This window comes from Mustelus asterias, chromosome 13 (genome assembly GCF_964213995.1).
Source record: "Mustelus asterias chromosome 13, sMusAst1.hap1.1, whole genome shotgun sequence".
NCBI lineage: Eukaryota > Metazoa > Chordata > Chondrichthyes > Carcharhiniformes > Triakidae > Mustelus > Mustelus asterias.
In genome coordinates, this window is record NC_135813.1 from 15,798,541 (window position 1) to 15,822,915 (window position 24,375).

A 24,375-nucleotide genomic window follows, 5' to 3' on the forward strand; every position below is an offset into this window, starting at 1 on the left:
TTTAGTCCATGCTCTAGTCAAACTGGTGATATTGGATCTGCTCTCATCTTTCCAGCATTTTCAATTACTATTTCAAATTTCCATAATTCTCAAATTTCTATTGTTTTCTCTGCTGCTTGCCGTTCCGGAGATTCAGCTGGAGTAATAACAATGAAGTGCCACTTTCTCAGTGACGCTCTTTTAATTGGATTCTGGCAGACAGGCAGTTGTAAACCGGGCTAAATCTGCATGTGCCTTGCTAAATCTGGATCTTTTATGCCGGTGGCAAATTTGGAGAACCATAACAAACTGAGTCTACAAGCCTTTCATGGGAATAAGGGAATCAATTTTAGATGTAAGCACAAGGACCCAGCTCCTCAACACTGGATTCCAAATGATAGCATTGGTATGAAAATGGCAGTGATGTCACTTTCTTGCTTAGGAAATGTGTTTAACTTGCATCGGCAGTCCCACTTAAGTCCCAATTATGCTTCAAAACCCCCCCCCCAAGACTAAATTTAGCTTGTCATAATGACCCTAACTCTGAGTTTCCTCCCTTCACACCATACACCCCCCTCTCCCCAGGCTCTTCGAGAAGGTTGCTCCGAGCCAGATCATGAACCAGAGATGTTGAATTTAATTTAATTACTGATCAGCATGCAGGCTGGCTTTTAATTTACAGTTTAAATCCAATAGCGGCTTGAATGAAGCATTTATGCAAGTGACATTGAAACCACCTACCTTGCAGTCTTGTACAAAATTTGTAGGGGCAAAAGTGGGAGTTTTTATCTAAAACCTGAACTGGCTAAATAACTTCTTACAGTTCATTTGTTATACTCAATTCAGTTATGCTGAAAATTTCCCACAGTATGAATTCTCTTTCGCATATTAGCAGTTTGCCATTGAAAATGCTCACAGTAAGCTTGGGTTGCAGAATCCTGTGTAAATTACCGACACAAAACTGACTTTGCCACTACATACTCCATCAATCTTGACTGAGGGCGATGTTTTTCCTGTTGAGATGGGTATAAAGAATTTTGAACAGACTGAGGTAGCTTTCAGGTCCACAAGTCTGAGGTCAGGCACTATTTCTCTTCCCTTTACATGTGTCTTCAAGAAAAACTACTATTTCATCACGTCCTGCAGGCAAGGCCAAAATTGAGTACCTGAGTGATAGCATCAAGAGTGGACTCAAAATAGGCTCCATTATTCTAAAATTCTGAAAATTAAGGATAATATTTTCAAAATTGAGATAATTGCAACAGTATACAGTAACCATGACTCAAGAATATTTTTCTATTTTATACAAATGGAGCTGTATTGTTCTTCATATCTATTTATGTGCATGCAGTCTTGGCCCTTATTACAAAAGGTGATAGCTTTTACAGAGGAACAATGTGCTGAATTTAGGATATTGCATTATGCTGTTTAATGCTAATACTTAGTCCTTTGTAGCTTTGCCAAACAACAGACTGCTTCTTCATTGGCCATTTTGACAAGTAGCCGTTTAAAGAAATAGAAAGAAAACAGATTTGTTGCTGATTTGTTTTTTGAAACTCTTACTGAAAACGTTAGTATTGATTTTGATGCACTGGAGGTGACTTTTCATGCAGAAGAACATCTGATCTTCCCTGTCTGATTAAATTGTCACTGAGGTTTGGAAGGCACTCTTTTTAATAACAATGAGATGATTGTACAGAAAATGTTGTGCAGACTATTTTGGGGTATAATTTGCTATTCTACTTTTTGTTCTCAAGCAGGTATTTAAGGTTTTGTGCCTACACTGTGAAGGTTGCGGTTGCACTGCTGCAGCAAAATTAAAGTAGAATTAAAATGCAACCATTTTATAATTTCATATTCTAAATCATGTTAATAATTTGAAAAAAAATACTTTGCATACAACCATAAAAGCTTTACAAATTTCATACTAAATTGTATATTGTTTTACAATGTAACGTGTCAGCATCAACATTAAAGTCTTCAACTTAAACATTCAGACAATACCTGCCAATATATTGGGCTGAAACGTTAAAATATGTTTTCTGAGTTGTTGTATGTGTCTAAGCATATATCAGATCATAGATACATAACCTGTGGTGGTTTTGGAAAATGATCATGCTTCTTGCTAAAGGTTTCACTATTAAGAGTAATCTAACCAATCAACAAAGATTTGAGTGGATACACATTTTGGAGTTTTATTTGATTGCCTTCGGGATCAAGGGAAAATTTTGCAGAAGTGGTTTAGTTCTTAATTGAGGGAAGGGGTAAGTTTTGGTGGGCTGAATGCCTTTTCTGACTCTGTTTTCTGATGGTCGTGAAGTGGCATTGCCAATCTAATATCAAGCTACAAGGGGTCGCAATATCTTTACAGCCACAGACATAGGTAATTGGATTGTAATTGATCAAGCTTAATTGTCACCATTCTGAATCAATAATGTATTACTTATTTTATGACAACTGCAAATTGACGTGTATATTATTGGACATTCAGTAAATTGTGTAAATAAGCTGTTATATTTAAGATTGGTACATTTACTCATTGTTTTGTACATTAAGGTTTAACAATAAACTTAATGCAGAATTTTTGCTCAAAGGCCAAGCATATTTAGCTCCAACATATCCTTCTATTTATCAGCTTAAATTAAAAAAAAATATAACACACAGAAAGGAAGCTAAAAAGCCGAATATATCCTGTAGTGTTTTTGATGAAGACATTAACATGACATCCACCTCTATCCTCTCCCAAACATGTGGGTGCTTTTCACCAAGCAATGCTGGGTAGGAAATTGTGAATGGGAAGCCTGGTTGATTTTGTCCACCTTCTTTCTTCAATAGTGGTGATTTTCAGTGATGATTTTCAATATGGCACCCAGACACAACAGCGAACCACTTGCCATCCAGGCCTACCCTGCCACTGAATAATGCCGTGAAACACAAAGGTGCATAATTAATTAGGGCTGGGCTCAAGGATTAGCATTTTTTCCCACCAGTCGCCATAGCAGGAAACCCTTCATGTTCCCATCTCTACAACAGCGCTTAGTCTCAAAATGGGAGAATCCCGCCCATTTACTGTTTCTTTCTGTACAACTGCTACCAAGCCAGCTGAGTATTTTCTGTTTTATTTCAGATAGATTAGAATGCTTAGCAAAGGATCTAATTTATGATTGAACTGTGGAAATGTGCATGTTGTGTGCTCCTTTGAATAGCATTGAATTCTCTTTTGAAAGAACTACATTTTCTCTGACATTCTCATCTGTTTTACAGATGTAAATTGATTCAGTCAAAGATCCCTGTGACTTTAGCCAGTTGGTCAATATCTGCCTGATGGATTTTAAGTTCTGTGAAATTAGCAAGGTTGTTTGAAGAGGAATGTTGCAAGTTAAATCTGCAGCATACCACAGAACTATAGATTCCCTGCATGCAGAAAGAGGCCGTTCGGCCCATCAGGTCTGCACCGACTCTCTGACAGAGCATCCTACTCAGGCCGTAACCCCGTGTATTTCTCCCATTAATTCCCCTAACCCAGATATCCTGGGACGATAAGGGGCAATTTAGCATGGCCAATCAACCTAACCAGCACATCTTTTGGACTGTGGGAGGAAACAAGGAGCACCTGGAGGAAAGTCACGGAAAACGCGCAAACTCCACACAGACAGTGACCTGAAGCTGGAGTCGAACTCTGATCCCTGGCAATGTGAGGCAGCAGTGCCGATTTTATGGATATAAATGTATTTTAATAGCTTACGGTTAGCCCTTGTCAATATTTTTCCACATGCATACAATGTTTAATATTTAGTCATATCTGATTTCCAATTATCATGACATATTATGTATCGTGCATCTGCATATTAATTTCCCCATAACCAATACTCATGTTGATAGTCATTCGTTTAGATTCCATATTTTAGGATTTTTAATTTGCATTGATAAATTTCCCACAATATGTTGCCAAAGTTGGAGCTTCCTTAGGTGAAAGCACAATACTATAAATGCAACATGCGTTGGAGCCCTCTCTATTTAATCATATCAATCTGCTATTGAGCATTCCCAGCTCCTACTCCTCTGATTTCCAAGATCCCCCTGGGGATCATCTCCCTGTGTCGCCATGATTGCTAAGCATTACCGGCATTTAAATGAGGTCTAATTCGAAACCCAGTAATTAGTGCAGCTGAGTGACATGAAAGTGGAAATATCTAGCTTTGCTGGGGCACATTTTTCAGTGGAATGGAGGAACTTTCTTTTGCATCCTGCTGTACTGTACCCAACCTGTCAGCACTTGATACTCTCACTGGGTGTGTAATATGAAAAGTTTTCCGTTCTCCTCAAATACATACCTCACATTGAGTACAAAAAGTGCACATACACACACACACACACAAGTTGCAGGTAGATTGTTTTTACTCCTTTGGCCAACTTGAGAACTTGACCTATTTATTTTTTTCTGAGTGAGTGTAGTGTAATTACACACCAATAGTAATAGTGGAATTCGCACCACAGGAAAATAAAAACCATAAAATGCACGTGTGACTTATCATTTGACATTTGGTAGAGCGCGTTGAATTAAATTAAGGCTACATAAGAATGCGTGGTCGTTCTCTTGTAGGATAAACAGAATATCTGAGCAGCAATGGCAAGTTTCGGGATGGTTTCATTCGTATGAATGACTGTCATAACTCACGTTGTGTCTGTGGCATTCATGAGTTATTGGTCTTTCTTACTCATTAAATGACACCAGTAACTCACTGTCATCAATGAAATACTGTATCCTATATTTAAACACCCAATAAAGGGACATTTTTCACTGATACTCAGCTCTCTCATCAATTAAAAAAAAAAAATGCCACAATGTGAAGGTTAAAAAACATGCACGAACATTATCTTTCAGCCAGTGATATACCAACTGGATAAAACCAAATACTGCCATAAAGTAAAAAAAACTTAACATATAAGACAATTCCACTGGTTTAAGGACAGTTTATATGTATGTTTGCTGCACCAATGCATATATGATAGGGGTGTTGAATGTAAAACAAGTACTCCCTCATTTTATAGAAGAAATAGCTTTATCAAAATCTACTTTGACATTTTTCTGAAAAAAACTGATTGAAGCATTCTTGTCTGTACCACGTGAAGAAACAAGATGATTGGGATTCAAGATTGGTCTAAGATCTGTAACAGGACTACAAGAACCCCAAAAACCACACCACTGGCCACGGTTGTTACTATTCTGCCTACTAGCATGTCATGTTCTGCAAGACATTCTGGTTGGGGCTTTCAGACTGGTCTAGTTTGAGTATATGAGGTATTCCTTCATTCTCATCTTAGATCAATAGGGCAACAAATGCAGTGGGAAAGTTCTACTTTGCTCTAACTGCTAATTTTAAAAGAGACAATACACATCTTTTTAGCCTGTCTTGATGCTCTCTCCACTCTCATTGTTTGTATCTTAAAGACTTGATTAGCTGTAAGTATTCGCATTCCAACCATTATTCATGTAAATTGAGTCTGTGTCTTTATATGCCCTGTTTGTGAACAGAATTCCCACTCCCCTGAAGAAGGAGCTTGGAGCTCCGAAAGCTTGTTTGGCTTTTGCTACCAAATAAACCTGTTGGACTTTAACCTGGTGTTGTTAAACTTCTTACTGTATTTACCCCAGTCCAACGCCGGCATCGCCACATCAATTTTAAATTTGTCAGTTTGCTTTTGCTGACCAACTACTTTTCACTACTTTTGCTGACCAACATTCCACACCTCCATCCAATCACTTACAATCAGTGAACGGATGCCATTCCCATGTAGACTGGGACCATTCTTCAATGCAATGTTAAATATGCTTTCTGTCAAAGTGTTGGAGTCAAAGTTAGTTAACATAAAATTAATTTTAACATTTTTAACATGCATTCTTAGTGTCACATTTTTTGCTGGGATCAGTGTTATAATTTGAAAGGAAAATTAATTACTGAGATTCTGTACATTAATTAGAAATATAAATTGAAACTTGCTAGTTTCTAAAAAGCTTGCTTCACAAGAAAGATACCAGGAGCAGGGGGAGATGATTTGCCTGGCTTAGAAAATGCATTCAGAAAGAATCTTCCAATTCATTACAATAGATCCAGCATTTCTTAAATTATTCCAAGATTTCTTGCCTCCACAGTCCAACAACAAAGTCCAGTTCACATTTTGATTACTCTGTATGAAGAATAAAAACCATTATTATTTGTCTTAAGTCTGCCTTTGGAGTATTTGAGTCCTGCCGTTTTGATTTGTCGTGGTTCAATCTGAAGAAGTGTTCCAAGTCTTTTCTTTAGTGTGCTGCATACTTCTTTCATATTATAGCTCATGAATCGATTTCTGACTCTTCTCTGCAGTCCAGTTGTTACCCTAGGTGAGACCAGCTAACTCAGAAAGAACAGCAAAAGAGACTGGAAATATACAGTTGTTTCTTCTGCTTCTGAAATAAAACTCCAGGCTAAATATGTCAGTTGTAGACATTTTATCAGAGCTAACTTTGACCATCTCATTTGTATGACATAGTCCGACACTACTTGCCACATTCACCCCCCAGGCCATTTACTGCCCTCCATTCTGCCCTCACCCCAAATTATTGGTAAAATATTTTAAAGTCCATTCACTAATATATCATGGAGCAAATTCCACTTATATGACACATTTGACATGGCAAACATCCCCAAGAAAGGGATTAATTTGAGATGTAGAACGGTAGTTGGAAGAAGAGTTAGGGGAGGTAACCAAAGTCTAGACTGGTGAGAGAGATTTTGAAATGATGTAAAATGACGGTTTTAATACATTTATTAATGTAGCAGGTTTAACTATTCTGCTGTCAGTGTCATATTTCGAAAGTTTAGAAAAAGCACAAAGGGCAAAGGCTAGTTAAATTGACAAAGGACCTATCCTTCCTGCATAATGTCTTCACTTGAAACTTTGTTGGGGCTCACCTGTAAGTCAACGTAACAGCACACAGTTTTCAAACTTCATTTAAAGTTGCCTCAAAGATTCTCAATTTAATCTGAAATCTTTTGCTATCTTTTCATATATTTGGAAGTGGATTTCCAATCATTTGTGTGAATTTCGATTAACTTGAGGAGGAAACAAAGAAGTAATTTGTCGCCGGCTGCAATCTGACCCAGTGGATGTGATATCATCTTATCATCAACTCTACGACTCTCATTAAGTGGGACTTGATTAACACAATTGATTCAGCTACAAAGGAAGGAGAGTGGTTTAGTTATGTTCCCATGCCTTTTTCCAGTCTGAAATCTTCATCTATTTGCAGATTTTGAGTTTCTGAATTTTGGAGCATAATTTATTATTGTTATTAATAGTATCTCCCAGATTAAAGGGTGAGAAGGATGTGATTCTGATTGCCAGTTTGTCCATCTTCAAATCCTGGAATTATCTCTGATCTGCCCCCATTCTCTCTCTCTCTCTCGTCCCCCATGGAGCGAAACCATTAATAGATACGTTCATTGATTATGAATGTCACATGAATGTCATGATGTTTAGGCTTTGGTATATAATTTGAAGTGTAGAAGATTCGCCAGAGAATTCTGGTTTTACACGCAATTTGAAGTATGCTGGACGGCCTAGCTTCTATTGTGAAGAGGAGACCATCAATTTTCCAGAAGAGGGAAGATTGAGAATTGTGCTTTTTAATGTTGTTGAATTGAAAATGTAAGTATTTTTATTCATTAACATTGAGGCAATTTACAGAACCCTCTCTGAGGATGCGTGTTTTGGGACATTTCAATCCAACTGCTTGATGTATTCAAAAGCCCTACTGTTCATGCGCAGAATGTTAATCTAATTTTTATGGTAATCTTATTGGAACTGATGAATCTTCCTTACCATATTTATAGTTCTCACTCTCTTTGACTGCTGATCTTTATGTTCAAGAACTTGTGGGAAATCAGACGTGGAATGTGGTCTGTTAAAGTTTCCGTAAGCTATTTCTATAGATATTGCTGAAGATGAATAATAAATTTACATTTTTATGTTTGCATTCTCCCATTCTCATCCATGCATCTAGGAAAGCTATAATCCTATATATCCGATATTCCAACTTGTCCAGAAATTATCCTTAACACATTCCAGTTGAGACTGTTACATTTGGAAATTTGCACATTTTTATGAACTTGCGAACTCTACAATATTAGTAAGAGGGCTTCGATCCTATTTCCTTGTATATGTTTAATGTACATTGGCTGGCACTAGGTGATTGCATTGGATATGGATATGCTTTATTTAGTCACCACCTATGCAGGAACAACAACAATGTGCATATATGGAGCACAATTATTGTAATAAAGTATCCCAATGCACACAATTGGACAGAAATTGACACAAGTCTAAAGAAGGCAACATTAAGATGGATGATTAAAAACCTAGTAAGTGGTTTATGAGGCATCGTAAAAAGAGAAAAGCTTCAAGATGTAATTCAATATCTTAAGAACTTTGACACCTGAAGAAATAATGACTTCAACAAAAGTAACTGGTGTGCACAAGCTTAAAACCTGAGGGGGTGTGTCGGGAGCCGGTATAGGTCAGCGAGCACATGGCCATTGGTGAGCAGAGCTTGATTTAAATTAGGATGCAAGAAAGAGGGTTTTGGATGAGCTCAGATTTGTGGAGGATGGAAAATGGGAGGTATTGTGATCGTTGTTTGGAAGTAACAAAAGCATGAATGAGGCTTTCAACAGCAAGTGGGCTGAGGCAGAGGTGGATGCTATGTGTTGAAGATGTGTATCTGATAATGGCATATTAATGGTGTCAAGAACGTTTTTCCCCTTCATCTCTCACCCATCCTTAATTTTCCTGGTGCAAATTCTATTCCTTTGCTATCATTCCTGTAGAACAGTCTGTTTTGTTACCAATTTTGCAGAGTTGAACAAGTGCAACACTCTTGAAATTGTTGTTCCTTTTGGAGAAGTTTTGTTGCTTTTCCTTCCTGTCTGGATGTGAATAGGCAGTCACAATGTAGGGAACTGTATGTATACAGCTGCATCCTCCCTCTCCCAGATGCAATTTGTTCAAAAAGCTGTTATATTCATAAAGTACACATGGTCTCCATGGACAAGATGACTTTGTCTTCTCGGATGTACTCTCAGGATGCAACTTTGAATCACAGTTTGTGAAAATAAAGCCTCTGGGTCAATTTTGAAAGAAAAATAAAATTAATTTATAGGTTTTTTTTTAAACTTAGCAGCAGAAATTCCTGTTGTGAAAGCACAAATTGTAAAATCCAATAATGTTGTGAAATCAGTTGTTTCAAGAAGAGGTGTCTAAATTGATTCACATTCAAATAAAAACGCACCATTAATTTGGCCTTGAAATCTGTGTGAAAGAATTTTAATGCAAGATTGAAAGCCAAGGATACATGATTAGATCTGTTGGTATTTTTTTCAAGAAGATTCTTATTCTTCAGAGTGTTTAAACGGGCCTGGTTTCCTTCCAGAGAGGTGTACAGTGTTGTGGGTGTGAGGAAGATTAAGGTCAGACTGGCATTGTGCCTGCTAGTAGCTGAACAAATGTTGGAGCTTGCAGTGACTTGGACTGCCTGCCTGACTACAGAAAAGCCAATTGAAACAAAGTGCCTGTTAAGCTGTCAACCAAACTGTTCGCTTCTACTGTTCGGTTCACTGCTATCCATGTAGAGAAGGTTGAGCTCAAGGTTGCCAAGGAACTATTACTTTTACATATAGGCAGGTACAAACTGCTGGAAGCTATGGCATATTACTCTTGGTGCTTTGTTTTGGATTGTGAATATTTGAGTCACAGGCAAAGGCAGCCTATTGCTTCTGTTTCTGTAAGTATGCTGCATCTTCCAACTAAATATTTTTTAATGGCAGTATCAGAAATTAAATGGCTTTGCTGCAGCCTGTAAGCGGATTTGAAACATCTCTGTATTTCCTGTGATTATATGGGCATATACAGCTGTTATTAGTTACAAAATTTTAGAACAGGATATTGTAAATGTTCTCTGGGGAGTTGAAAAAGGGCACGATCAACTTCAATACTGCACATAAATGTGGCATTTCATTTCTGAAAATGGGTTAGTAAAAGCTGGCTGTTGATTCAACTGTTCTTAAAGATTGCTAAACAGAAGTTCAAACTTGACCTTTAATGAACAAAATAAATACTTTGCACTTGTCTGTTCAGTTGATTCTTCTCCATGCAGTTCTATTCTGTTAGTTTGTTGTGAGGCAGATGGAACAGGAAGCAGCAACAATTATTTTGTGCCAAATGACACACTGCACAGAGTTATATTAAATATAAAATCATACGTAATCCTTGGGAAAAGAATAACAAAAGGAACAATAACTGTGAAGATGTTCCCCGTGTTGATGAACGTTTGAAAGATAACACTGGAAAATATTTTTCCAAACGGGAAACCGTATTTAGTCAAGTGTTGGCTGGAATGTAATAGCTTTATTTGGGTGGTAGCCTATTTGTTGACACTCTGGTATTTCATATAACAAAAGGTCAAGATCAATGTAAATAAAACAACTGCGGAGGTAATGACAGCTCTTGAAAATGAAGGAGCTGATTAGCTTGTTTGAAGAGCAGGCACATTTTTATGTGTTAAATACCTTTTTTATTCGTTCATTGGATGTGGGCGTTGTTGGTTGGGCCAGTATTTATTCCCCATCCCTAATTACCCTTCAATTGAGTGGCTTGCTCGGCCATTTCAGAAGGCATTTAAGAGTCAGCCACATTGCTGTTGGTCTGGAGTCACATATAGGCCAGACCAGGTAAGGATAGCTAGTTTCCTTCCCTAAAGGACATTAGTGAATCAGATGGGTTTTTATGACAATTGACAGTGGTTTCATGGTCATTAAACATTTGATTCCAAATTGAGTCTTCTAATGCATATTGTAAAAATGGCACTCCATTCTGTGTAATCTTGATGTATGTTTTTCATGCAATTCTTTTAATGTTAGATTAGTAGTATAATTAGTGCTAAGATTGTAGCAATTTGTTTTGGCAAGTTTGCTATTACTGCCAATTAAAAACATTACAACCAGCATAAAGAAACCTGCCCACCAGTTAATTTAGCGGGTAGCTTGGTATTAATTCACATGAGTATTTTTGTGGGTGGAAATTAAAGCACCACTCTTCATTCCTGGAAGAATTGAGCTCCACTATAATGGTAGCCTGTCCATTAGAAGAATTAATCTATATAGTAGGACTGTGCAATTAATTAAATTAATCTATGGGTAAGAAAACGTATAATCACAGTGTGCTTGTCTTTGTGTCAACAATTTGAGGGAAAAAAGCAGTTATAATAAAGTGTATTCAAGAAGGATTATCCTAGCGAGGAATGTAATTAGTGAAATGGTCTTTATTGAGCCATTGATTGAGTTGTAACAGGTTGATTTTCATTGTATTAACATATGATTACACAAGTTATAATGTAATACTGTGTGTTCCACCTTGCAACAGATGCAATAACTTGTAGTATCTAATATATGCGTGAAAGTGATTTAAAAGATCAGTACTTTAAAAATAATAGAATGGTTTTTAGTAAATGTTATTGGATATCTGTTAATATGGAAGTGGAACACCACCATGTAAATACAGTAACACGTGTAGTAATGCTGAGATGGAATGCAATGTCATCACATTCACACACCCACTTGCTTAACATGAGCAGTTTCTTCTCTTCTAGAAATTTATTTTTTTTCTTTATCAAAAGTTTCACTCTACATTTTTCAATTTTTTTGTATTAATTACTATCAATTAGACAGTGGTATAGTGGAAATACCTAAAATATAGTGGCATGGCATGTGGGATTGTCACTGGAATTAGTAATCCAAGGACCTTTGAGATTGGCTAAAACAATTGGAAAGCTTTTTCCTTTTCTTCTTTTGAGGAAATAGTCTTCTTGCTCCTTACTAACCAGTGGTCTCATGGGGATGATGTTCACCACGTTATGGTAGATGTCAGTGACTTCGGAATGGCCGAGAATTGCCAAACACTCTCCTGGGGCCTTAAAGCCCGATTTTCTTTTCAAAAATAACACACAATAGAACGAATAGTTCGCACCATAAATTCCAGGAATAGCAAGGTGAAGAACACCAAAATGATGTTTGGAACACCTATCAGGCCGCAGGAGATGAGACCTTGACCCCCACAAATGGTCCAAGATGCAAGACCTGTGCCTGGTGTGAAGAAATGAATGGACATTCATGTCCTGTCTTGTTCATGAAAGTCATGAGACTGGAGATGAGGACAAGGAGAAGGTTCGTGGGAACCTGGAGACTTTACTTTTGAGACTAATGTTACCGAGGCCCAAAGGGTTGGGCAAGGTCAGACGGCAAGCAGTACTTCTCCAGGGTTGTGCAAGTAGGATATCGTACGTAGTTTAGAATGTTGTTAGACCTGTTGTGTTGCTATTATGTACTGTTGGAGTTTTACTATCAAAGCATCATGTTCAAATGATGACCTTTATGGGCAAATGTCTCCAGACACACAAGCAAGAACGAACCTGATCTGGCTCCATTCTTAGTGGTGTGACATTCTGCTTGGCTGCAAACTGTGGTAAAAGCCGTATCGATTGTCAAGATCAGCCCCCTGTTTCTGCCACAAGTCCTCCCGGCTGTGGACCATCTGGTGGGAGGCATTCACATTCCATTCTTGAATATGTGGCATTCATCGACGAGCGACGTAAAGACTCGGACAAGTCGCTCGCAGGAGTGCTTCAGAATTGTCCCTCAGGATCCAGGATAATTTGTTTCCAATCCATTTTGATGGGTTCTGAAATGGCTGTGTGATCTGCAGACTCTGCCACATACAGGGCATGAAGAGTCAGATAGATGGGTTGTTCAGAGGATTTGTGCTGAGGGTTACAGGTGAAAAGTAGAACCGTCTTAAAGAGGATTTTTGTTTTAAAAGTGTATTTTACAGCTTAGTACATGTCAAGAAACTGCAGATGCTTTCCATATCCTGATATATACTTTGATATTGTGTCAAATCTAACAGATTTTCAAACTTAATTAGCTGAGGCAATTAATTAAAAGAATGAAAGATTTGTTGAATATTGAGTGCCAAAAGTTTGGCCAGCAGATCGGGAAGATGTTTTTTTACTGCCCAATAACCTAAGGCAGAGACTGTTTTACTTCCCTAAGTTGGACGAAGAGTTGGGCTTTCAGGGGAAAAACATGTCCAAGTCTAAAGTGGATGCAGAAATTATTTTCTTTCCAAATTATATCAACACCAGCCAATGACAGTAATGAACATTTAACACATCTCAAAATAATAAACTTTACCTCGTTCTTCAAGGGTTCCCAAACCATGGGCCGTGACCCCTAATGGGGCTGCAAAAGTCACCTCTGGGATTGTGAGCAGTTCGTCCTCCGAGGCAGCAATGCAGACTGTGGAGAGGAGTCTGCCTAGTCTGGGAACTCTGGTGGTACAGCACTGGACCAATGCCACCAAATAGCAAGGAGCAGACAATGAATCCAGCACTCTAGAAGAAACTCTTTTTAATGGCAAATTCAAATAGGGCCCTGGGAATTGAGGGAGAGAGGCTCACAGAGTCTTCTCAGGAAATATGAAGAGCTTGGCTGAAACCTGCATGAGTAACAAAATAATATTTTTACAAACTACTTCAAAAACTCAGATTTTCATATTTATATGACGTATTCGATGTTGATCTACAATGCATGAACTTTAATAATTATATACCAAATGTTACTATGCCTTTTTTTTTGTTTGTGCTTGTGTCTGGGGGAGATCACATGCATTTTCATTTGAGGTCATATTGGAAAATAGTTTGGGAAGCACTGTGACATGCAGTAAATTACTTCTGGTTATATGCCTGCCTGTTTGTGTAGATCAGACTTCAAAATATTAACTGAATTGTACAGAATTTCTGATGAGAACAGCCATATGAAAGGAAGTGTTGCTTGAGTATGATACCAAAGATTTCCATATTGTATACAAGAGTATATTCAGCAAAACTGTCATCCCAGCATGGTGCCACCATCCAAGGAAACATGGACCAGATATCAGGGTATAACAAGGTAGCAATGATTCGTTTTGGGCATGGGCTCCCTGCTGGAATCATTGAATTCACCCTTCAATTAAATATACTCTTGCAACAACTCCTATATTGGTACAATGCCCAATTGTGGAATGAAATGATATTGGAGTTATCTGTTGAGTGTTATGTATAACATTGTCTCATCAGGATCAACCAGTTCTTGTGTTCTATCGTTTTCAATTATAATTACATCCTATAAATTGCCATATTCAATGTTAAAACATTGTTGGATACTTCACTGGAAGTGGCCCTTGAAACTTGAAAAGCTTGTGCAATGATTATCCGAGCTCTTTTGGTTGTGGGATGTCATTACAGCTGAACTCGTTCCTGTCCTTCCTTAGCATCCACTCGCAGCAATCACCAGGAACGAGGAACCCTGGCTGACCTAATTTTCTTTCCCTAACCAAGTGATGTGGAGACCACCTGTTGGTTAACTCGATCCTTGTTGACCAGCCTGCTGATACTGAGCACCTTGAACCAGGGGACCTGTATTGAGCATAAGTTGTCTCCAGCTGAGTAAAAAATATTGGGAGAAAAATGACTGCATCCCCGTGCAACCAAGAAACCTCTATATTAATGATAAATGAGATGTTTTAATGTACATCCATAATCAATGTCATTGTACAGAAACAGTTTGGTAGATTTAAACCTTGCCTGTGTATTTGCTTCACATCAGCTTTTCTGAAGAGAGTGACTGCTTTCTGACCCTTCCTTTCTTTGCTTTCTCTTGCAGATCACGTCTAATGCCGAGGTTGAAAGAATCACGTTCGCACGAATCTTTGCTCAGTCCTAGTAGTGCTGTGGAGGCACTGGATCTCAGTATGGAGGAAGAAGTCATGATTAAATCTGTTCACAGTAGTATTCTGGGACAAGACTATTGTTTTGAGGTAAGCAGGGATGTATCAACGAGCAGTATTTTCACCTATTAGTTGTGAGGTGATTTTTAGGATGTACAGAGAAATAACCTTCAGCAAAATGCAGAACCTTCAACACTAAAACAAACTTGAGGTATTTTACAGTGAAAATAAAAAGGAGCAAATGCTGGGCCACATTGGAAGTGTTAGGAGAGTTGATTGAAAGGTGAGTCTTAAGGAGGCTTTTAAAGCTGGAGATAGAAGGCGATTTGGAATGCTTTAAGTAGAATGAAACTGTGGTGGCTGAAGGTTCTGCCACAAAGAGTGGGGCAAAGTGAGAGATATTGCAGGTGCTGGGGAGGATGCACAGAAGACCAAGACCAAAGTCAGGATCTTGAAGGAGTGAAGAGTGCGTGAGGGTATAAGGCAGACATGATTGCAAATGTAGGGTGGATTAATCTGTGGATGGATTTAAAGATGAGGACAAGGATTTTGCCTATTAGTCACACAATGTCAGTGTAATATTTCACTCAATGCAGCAGGCCTCATGTTTGGGGTAGAGATGGTTAATTTGCAGTCATCCTTTCACAAATTGTGCTAGATAGAGGATGTCTTATCATTGATGACAAGTTATAGTTATTCCATTAACTTCAAAGACTCAACTCCAATTAAGATCTTTCACATGAATGAAAGGTGAGGCTGTGGCATAATGATATTGTTGTTGGTCTAGTAATCCAGATACCCAGGGTAATGATCTGGGGACCTGGATTTGAATCCCACCATGGCTGATGGCGAAATTTGAATACAATAAAAATCTGGAATTAAAAGCCTTAAGGTAATCATGAAACCATTGTCGATTGTCGTAACAATGCATTTGGTTCATTAATGCCCATTAAGGAAGGAAATCTGTTGTCCTTACCAGATCTGGCCTACATGTGACTCCAGATCCACAGCAATGTGGTTGACTCTTAAATGCCCCAGGGCTGGCCCATGAATGCTGGTCCAGCCAGCGACACCCACATCCCATGAACCAATAAAGAGAAAAAAAGGAGAGTGCTGCAGTTGCTGAGGAATGTTGCTTAACCAGTGAACAGGGATCTCCTTGTGCAATCTTCAGGGTTCATTGTGGAACACCATGCACAGCTGCAAAGCCATCAGGTGTCATTTTGAACCACTGACTTCTCATTTTTGAGCTCCACACATGAGCTAATAATCCTACAGTCAATGAAATTGACATCAGATTTTATTCAAAAGGACATTATCATGGGAGACTGATTTCTAATTACTACTCACTCCTTAATCTCTATTTCTGTAAATTTTTATTGCAGCTGCGAATAGATTTGTTAAACATTCATGCTTATAAAAGGTAAATTGTTTCTAGCTGTCTTTTTCAAATACTGTACTTAGAACCTGTGAATGCTAAGAATAGAACGCCCTTTGCAGCTTCAAGAACAGGACAGAATTTAATGGTTAAATATTACACCAAGGTTGTGAATAGTCTGATTCAATCTCAGGCAATTGCCAGCAAAGAGGGATGGAATCAGTTTCTCGGAAACAGTTGCGGCAGGGACCAAAGACAGTGGCTTCAGTCTTCTCAAAATTTAGTTGGAGGACATTTTTGCTCATCTGGTGCCAAGTGTCAGACGAGAGTCTGGCAACTTGAGACAATGGAGGGGTTGAGGAGAGGTGATGGTGAATTGGAGTTGGGTGTCATCAGTAAAGGTTGACGCTGTGTTTTCAGATTATGTTGATGGGCAGTATTTAGGTAAATTTAGGAAATTTGGCATGTCAGCTACGACTCTCACCAACTTTTACAGGTGCACCATAGAAAGCAATCTTTCTGGCTGTATCACAGCTTGGTATGGCTCCTGCTCTGTCCAAGATCACAAGAAACTACAAAAGGTTGTGAATGTAGCCCAATCCATCACGCAAACCAGCCTCCCATCCATTGACTCTGTCTACACTTCCTGCTGCCTCGGCAAAGCAGCCAGCATAATCAAGCACTCACGCTTCCCGGACATTGTCTCTTCCATCATCTTCCGACGGGAAAAAGATACAAACCTCTGAGGTCATGTATCAACCAACTCGAACAGTTTCTTCCCTGCTGCCATCAGACTTTGAATGGACCTACCTTGCGTTAAGTTGATCTTTCTCTACACCTTAGCTATGACTGTAACATTACATTCTTGCACACTCCCATTTCCTTCGCTATGAATGGTGTGCTCTGTCTGTATAGCGCTCCAGAAACAACAATTTTCACTGTATGCTAATACATGTGACAATAAATCAAATTAAATAGATAAATAAAAGGAAAGATGCTTGGGGATGCAGAGGTAATGATGTACTTTTTTCTGGGATGTGGTCTTGTAACCAACCCGTCTGATATCTCACCCACACATCTCAAAAACTTCATGATCTTGCCATTTAATCAGGCAGCCTGAAATAGTGTTACATGTGTAGAAAGATGATTAAAGAGGACTTTAGTCTTGAGGGAATTAGAAGATAATAAATGGCACTAAAGACAGAATCAATATACTAAATAGGGTAGGTATCATTAGGAAAGGATCAGGTAAATGGGAGCTGGAAGAGAAGTAATTGCAGATGATTCTCTGGCCACTATTAAAATAGTTAAGCATGGAACCAGACAAGTGCAATCCAATGGAGTAGAGAGGCATTGGAGGATAGTATGGTGAACCATGTCAAAGGCTGCAGACAGGTCAAGTAGAATGAGAAGGGATAGTTTACCTTTGATACAATCACATTGGATGCCATTTTTGACTTTGGTAAGAGCCATCTGGTACTGTGGCAGGACAGGAATCTGATCAGAAGAATTCAAATATGGAATTCCAAGAAAGATGGGCACAGATTTGGGAGGCAACATGTGCAAGGAGAGGAAAGACTGATTGGAAATGGGGTGATGGTTTGCAAGGACGGAGGGGTCAAGTGTTTTTTCTTCAGGAGGGGATGATGATAGCACAGTTGAAGGCGAGGACAGTACTTGAGGAGAGGAAACCTTCAATAATATCAGCCAACATGGGAGCTAGGTAGACCATACAGCATGAAGGGCAATAGAAGATTAACTGAAGGGAGTTAGGAGAGAAATTCGAGAAAGATGCATGTTCAGGGCTAGGGCAGTTGAAAGCCTGATAGGAAGTTTGGCCTGGTGGGCTCGGGAAGGGAGGGTAGTGACAATGAGCTCTATACATTTGTTGGAGTTGAGGATGGAGGAGACGAGTTTCAGAAGAGCCCTATTCATTTCAGGATCAATAGGAACGTGAGAGATGAGGCTCAGTGCCTCGTGCTATTAGTTAGAAAATTCTCTCCTAACTCTTGAATATGCAAATAAAAAAGTGTCTCATTAAAATGCTTCTTTTTCTTGATCTTTGTTTCTCATTAGTACCAAGCTGTAATTCTCAACTGATACATTAAATATGTATCTTTTCTTCTCCTTTTTGAGAGATTTTCTATTTCCTGGGAATGTGCAGTCCTGTCTCTGCATTTCTCCACAACTGGCAACAATCCCAATCCTCTAAAGCTGTCTTGTGGCACAGTTAGAATGGTTTTTTTTTTTACTCCATTCTTAAAGCTACAAAGCCAATGTGCAGAGCAAACCGGGCGGATTCGAATCCCATCTCCTTGCTTTCTCCAAAAATCAATTCAAATTTCACTCTCGCCCACATTTAAATGATTCGATAAGATCTGAAGCTCCACCCAGCAGCAGGCTAATGGTCAGGAGCTCATTAGGAAATACCACCTACAGCATGGATTTGAGAGTCAGTTCACCAAAGATCACTTGTATAACCCCGTGACTCAGAAGTTAGTCATGAATAATTTGGGTACTGGGCCACAACTATGTGTCTTTAGTTCATTTGCAAAAAAATTAAACTATGGAAATTTAGTTAACATATATCTTGTCTATCTGTGTGTGTGTGTATATATATATATATTTTATTTATATATATGGAGAAATAATGATCTTTTGCATGTAAGTAGACAGCTAATGAAAAAAGATTCAACGCTGAACATCTTTTCAAGAGTTTATGTTAATATAGTAAGCCAATTTAACTTGAATATTAAATTCTATTGAAATAAGTGTTTAACAGTTACATGTCTCATGCATACTATATTACCTTACAAACAACCTACACTTGACTGTAACCCATAATTCTACAGTGATTTGTTAATTTATGTAAATATTTAATGCACCTTCTCACGTCCATTGCAATTTGCCTCAGACTGGTATCAACTGCCTACTAACCTATTCAAAGAATCATTTTCACTCGTGCATCCCTCCATATATAAATATAGTATGTATAGATATAACTGCAGTCTCTTACAATAGACTTAACATAAATGAAAGGGAAATTTTAATTTGTTGTTCCTTTGCTTAAAACGTCAAGACAGATAATTTGCACCAGATCTGGAACATTTTCTCGGAGACTCTATTTTTGCATGATCAATTGAGAATTAAGAGCAGGAGTAGGCAATTAAGCCCCTTGAGCCTGCTCCGCCATTCAATGTGATCATGGTTGAGCTCACCTCGGCCTTACTCAACTTTACTGCCCGTTCTCCATAACCCTTCAACCCATTACTAATTAAAAATGTTTATTTCCTCAAATTTACTCAATATCCTGGCATCCACCACACTCTGGGGAATGAATTCCACAGGTGCACGACTCTTTGAGAGAAGTAATTTCTCCTCATCTCTGTTATAAATCTGCTACCCCTTATCCTAAAACTGAGACCGCTCATTTGCTCCAAAAGGGGAAACATCGTGTCTACGTCTACTTTGTCAATCCCCTTATTGTCTTATTTACTTCAATTAGATCTCCTCTCGTTCTTCTAAACTCTAGAGAGTATAGGCCTAAACTGCTCCACCTCTCTTCATAAGACAAACCCCTCATCTCTGGAATCAATCTAGTGAACTTCCTCTGAACTGCCTCCAATTCAACTACATCCCTCTTCAAGTAAGGAGACCAAAGCTGTATACTGATGCACCATCAATCGAGCAAAGACTAGTTTGTATGCAATAACAAATAGGCTTTTATTAGCAAAAGACTTGGAGCACACCCATGCCGATGAACTGGTCCAGACTGAGGCAGGGGGATGGGGAGCAGTCGCCTTTATACCTGGACCGGGGGGGGGGGTGGTCTGAGGTAGGGCCGGCAGGGATGTGTCCAGGCATGTCACATATACAGGTAATAAGCTAACAGTGGTTTACCACATATACAATACACAAACTATCCCAATAGATTGCTCAGTACTTTTTTTTTCCTAGTGCAGTCTCACTAATGCCTTGTACAGTTGCAGCAACACCTCCCTACTTTTATATTCTATTCCTTTCGCAATCAATGCCAAAAATCCATTTGCCTCCCTTAATACCTGGTGTAACTGCATGCAGAAGGGCACCCAGATCCCTCTGCACCGAAACAATCTTAAGTTTCTCTCCATTTAGAGTAAATTGCCTTTCTATTTTTCTGACCAAAATGGATAATCTCACACTTACCCATATTAAACTCTGCCAAATTTTGGCCCATTTATCTAACCTGTCTATGTCCATTTGTAAATTTCCTATTTCCTCATAGCAACTTACTATCCCACCTATGTTAATGTAATCTACAAATTTGGCTATAATACCTTCTATCCCTGCATCCAAGTCATTAATATAGGCACCCCACTAGTTACATCTTGCCAACCAGAAAAATACCCATTTATTCTGATTCTCTGCTTTCTGTTGGTTGGCCTGACATCTATCCAAGCTAATAAATTGCCCCTAACCCCATGTGATCTTATCTGTATATTAACCTTTTGTGCAGCACTTTATCAAATGCCTACTGCAAGTTCAGATGTACTACATCTCCAGGATCCCCATTATCACTTTGCTTGTTACACCGTCAAAGAAATCTAGTAAATTAGTCAAATATAACTTACCCTTCATAAAACCGTGCTGACTTTGACGGATTGCGCTTTGACTTTCCAAATGTCCTGTATAATGTTCCTTGATAATAGATTCTAGCAAATTCCCAATGATATGTTAAACTAACTGGTCTATAGTTTTCTACTTTCTGCCTGCCTCTCTTTTTGAATAAGGTCATTACATTAGCAGTTTTACAATCCACTGGAACCTTTCCTGCATCCAGGGAATTTCCTGCATCCATTGGCATATTATAACCAATGGATCCACTATCTCCATTGCCACTTGAGACTTGTCTGCCTTCAATCCCAATAGTTTGCTCGGTACATTTTTTTCCTAGTGATGATGATTGTTATAATTTCTCCCTTTCTGTAACTTCCGCATTTGTAATGTACAAATGTTTAATTCAAATAATTTTACGACTCCCACTGTGAATTATTGTGGTTTTCTTTTGCTCTTCATTTAAGTAGAATTTCACCAAAATATATTCTTCCCCAGGTGTGACGCTGAGCTGTACTGACCAGAAACCCTACCTTTTACTGTATATCAGTCAGGGTAGTGTTGGAGGTAGAAAATTAGCTTCAGTGCCCCTAAAGTAGCAAGGAGAAAGATCAGCCAGGATCCCTGTTCCTGGTTACCAGCTGCCTCCCCAACCCATATTGGGATTGAGCTTGGCCCAGTGATTGAATAGTCTGTTCAATCCCTGGAGCTGGGAACTGCTTCCATTTAATGACCATTTTTCCTACAGAGAGTTTCTACCTTCAAGCAAATAAGAAGCAAGCAGAGAAAATTGGCGGAGGAAATAACATATTTGCACCTAAATTGAATTTTAATCATATTCTTTTATACCAGTGTCCAATTTTATTTCAATTTGGAATTTATATTCTTGTAGGTCATTGATAATGAAGCCATTGCATATTAATTACTTTTAGTAGATGTTGTAACTAATTCCAGGTGAAGCTCAGGATGTTCCCTTTTGTTTCTCAGAGACTTTGCTGCTATATTCAGCAACTCTGAGGAAAAGATCTTTCTTTTTCCCTTTCAGTGCCTTAATTAATAAGGAAACTGCTTTTCCCTAATCTTGATAAAGTCGTGATACTTCTCAAATGACAGCGAAATAGATATTTTAGATTGTAAGTGCAGAAGGAGATTCCTAATCAGCTAATAAGATTCATAGGCAGAATGCAGTCTTTCAGAGGACAAGAGATCAGTAAGGAGTTAAATGATTCTTAAGACAAGCTAACACGAACGGTTTACACATATGTAAATGCAGTAGGAGAATCAAAACAAGTAGTTATGATTTCAAAACATATATGCTGATATTTTATGATACTTTAAATGTATTCTTCACTTTTGCAAAGCAACGTTACTGAAAGGCATGGTGGTAAATGTCAATAGTTTAAAACCAGAAGTCTGGGAACCCGTTAGTTAGCAGTAGTCATAGTGGGGGGATTCTTATGAGGGAATGTATTTTGCAACATTAATGAATCGATGCATTCACTGTCCAGACACGAGGATAAATATGCTCCTGGACACCGGAACACGTGTCTATTCAACTTGGCAGTGAGCCGGTGGGAACATCCACTTTGACCTTAGGGTAGCATCTGCCATTACCAGGTTACAGGGAAATAGTTAGAGCCAAGAAGGGAGGCAACATCCGGACTTGTTGCACAAATACGATATCACCATGCTATTAAGTATCATGTGGTTGGCTGAGGTACTTGACAGAGATTTATATTGATGTATGACTGCTAAATGAAATTGTTTTTAAGCTAATGAAAGGCGGAATTATTGATTAGAAAAAACTATAATTGATCTGTATTTGACTATGTACGTCAGATCTGTCAAGAGTGGTTTTGTTGCTCTATTCCCAGAGCTACTTAACCCTTTGAGAGTCTCCAGTCAGCTGTATGTATGTCTGTTTGTATTTGTAAAATAAATTTGTTACGTCTTTGCACAGAGATACTTGCCTTGCCAAGTTTTGAATTGTCTTAGTTAAGACAAAATTGGCCACCTTCCCCACACCATAAGTCATGGAATCCTTACAGTGCAGAAGGAGACCATCAAGTCTGCACTGACTCTCTGACAGAGTATGTTACCCAGGCCCCGATCCTCGTAACGCCACACATTTACTATGGCTAATCCATCTAACCTACACATCTTGGGACACTAAGGGACAATTTAGTATGGCCAGTCCACCTAACCTGTACATCTTTCGACTATGGAATGAAACTGGAGCACCCGGAGGCAACCCACGCAGACACGGAGAAAACGTACAAACTCTACACAGTCACCTGAGGCCAGAATTGAACCCAGCTCCCTGGCACTGTGAAGCAGCAGTACCAACCACTGTGCCACCATGTCACCCTCCGTTCTAGTAATTTCATAGTGTTTAAAAATGGAGATCTTATTTTGGGTTGGTCCAGCTTACTTTGTTTTATAATCAAGCTTGTCACTTGTGAACCTCATTATAGACATGAAGTAATTACTTATACTATAGGATCCTTTCAAAAAATGAATAGATGATACTTCTACATTTAAGATCAGACAGCAAATAAAAATGGAATAGCGTGATCTAATAACAATTCCCATGTGATAAATTATAGATATCAATTGGAAATAGTCAGCCAAGCATAGAATCCTATAATGGTTAGAGCACAAAAGAGGCTATTTGGCCCATCATGTCCATGCTGACTCTCTGCTTGTGCAACTCGGCCAGTTGTTTTTGGATGCCATTTCCCCATAGATCTGCAAATCTTTTCTCTTCAGGCACTTCGTCAGTTTCCTTTTAAAAGTCACAATTGAATCTATCCCCAGCTCACTCCTCTTGGAAAATTAGTTAAAATGTTTTGTAATATTACTACATTGCTGTGGCGGAAGAAGTATGGAGGTGTGGGTTTTAACTAGTTGCAGGAGTTGGATTTTTTCTGCATCTAGATAGTCTTTTTTGCTGGAGGAAGTTACTTTTTTTCTGGGATGTGGTCCTGTAGGCACCAGCAACCGTCTGATACCTCACCCACACATCTCAAAACACTTCATGATCCTGCCATTTAATTAGGCAGCCTGAAATAGTGTGACACGTGTAGAAAGATGATTAAAGTGGGAGTTTGGTCTTGAGGGAATTGAAGATAGTAAATGGCACGAAAGACAGCATCAATATTCTAAATAGGCTCGGTACTATTAGGAAAGGATCAGGTAAATGGGATCCCAGTAGATTATTCTATCAGAAAAACCAAGTGGTGATGGGCTAAATGACTTCCAGGCTTTAATTCCTGTGATTGATTATTTGCAAAATAATATGATTCTATGCAGTAGAATTGATTTGACTGTCAGCATATTGCAGACATTCCAGTACAGCTCTGAAGTAGCACGATAATGTTAAAGGTACTGGGGGTTAATTCCTTGTCAGATGCACAAGTGGTTTTTGCTTGAGCAATTTGATGGTACCTGCGTGACAAAACTGATAGGGAATGGTGACACAGTGGTTATATTACTGGCCCTAGTAATCCATAGAGGTCTGGACTAATAATCTGGAGGTGTTTGAATGTCAGCTGGGGAATTAAAAT

At 38.7% G+C, this 24,375-nt stretch overlaps 1 protein-coding gene across 4 annotated transcripts in view; it reads left to right on the forward strand.

Annotated features, from left to right (window-relative positions):
* The window catches only part of LOC144502464 (disabled homolog 2-interacting protein-like), a 398,032-nt gene that overhangs the window by 269,063 nt on the left and 104,594 nt on the right, over positions 1-24,375 (forward strand). For 3 of the 4 annotated variants that reach the window (XM_078226399.1, XM_078226400.1, XM_078226401.1), the window contains one exon: positions 14,775-14,928. In XM_078226399.1, the coding sequence (XP_078082525.1) occupies positions 14,775-14,928 (154 nt within the window). Of the gene's footprint in view, positions 1-10,681; positions 10,749-14,774; positions 14,929-24,375 lie in introns of those variants that run through there. The other variant, XM_078226402.1, reaches the window with a different exon arrangement.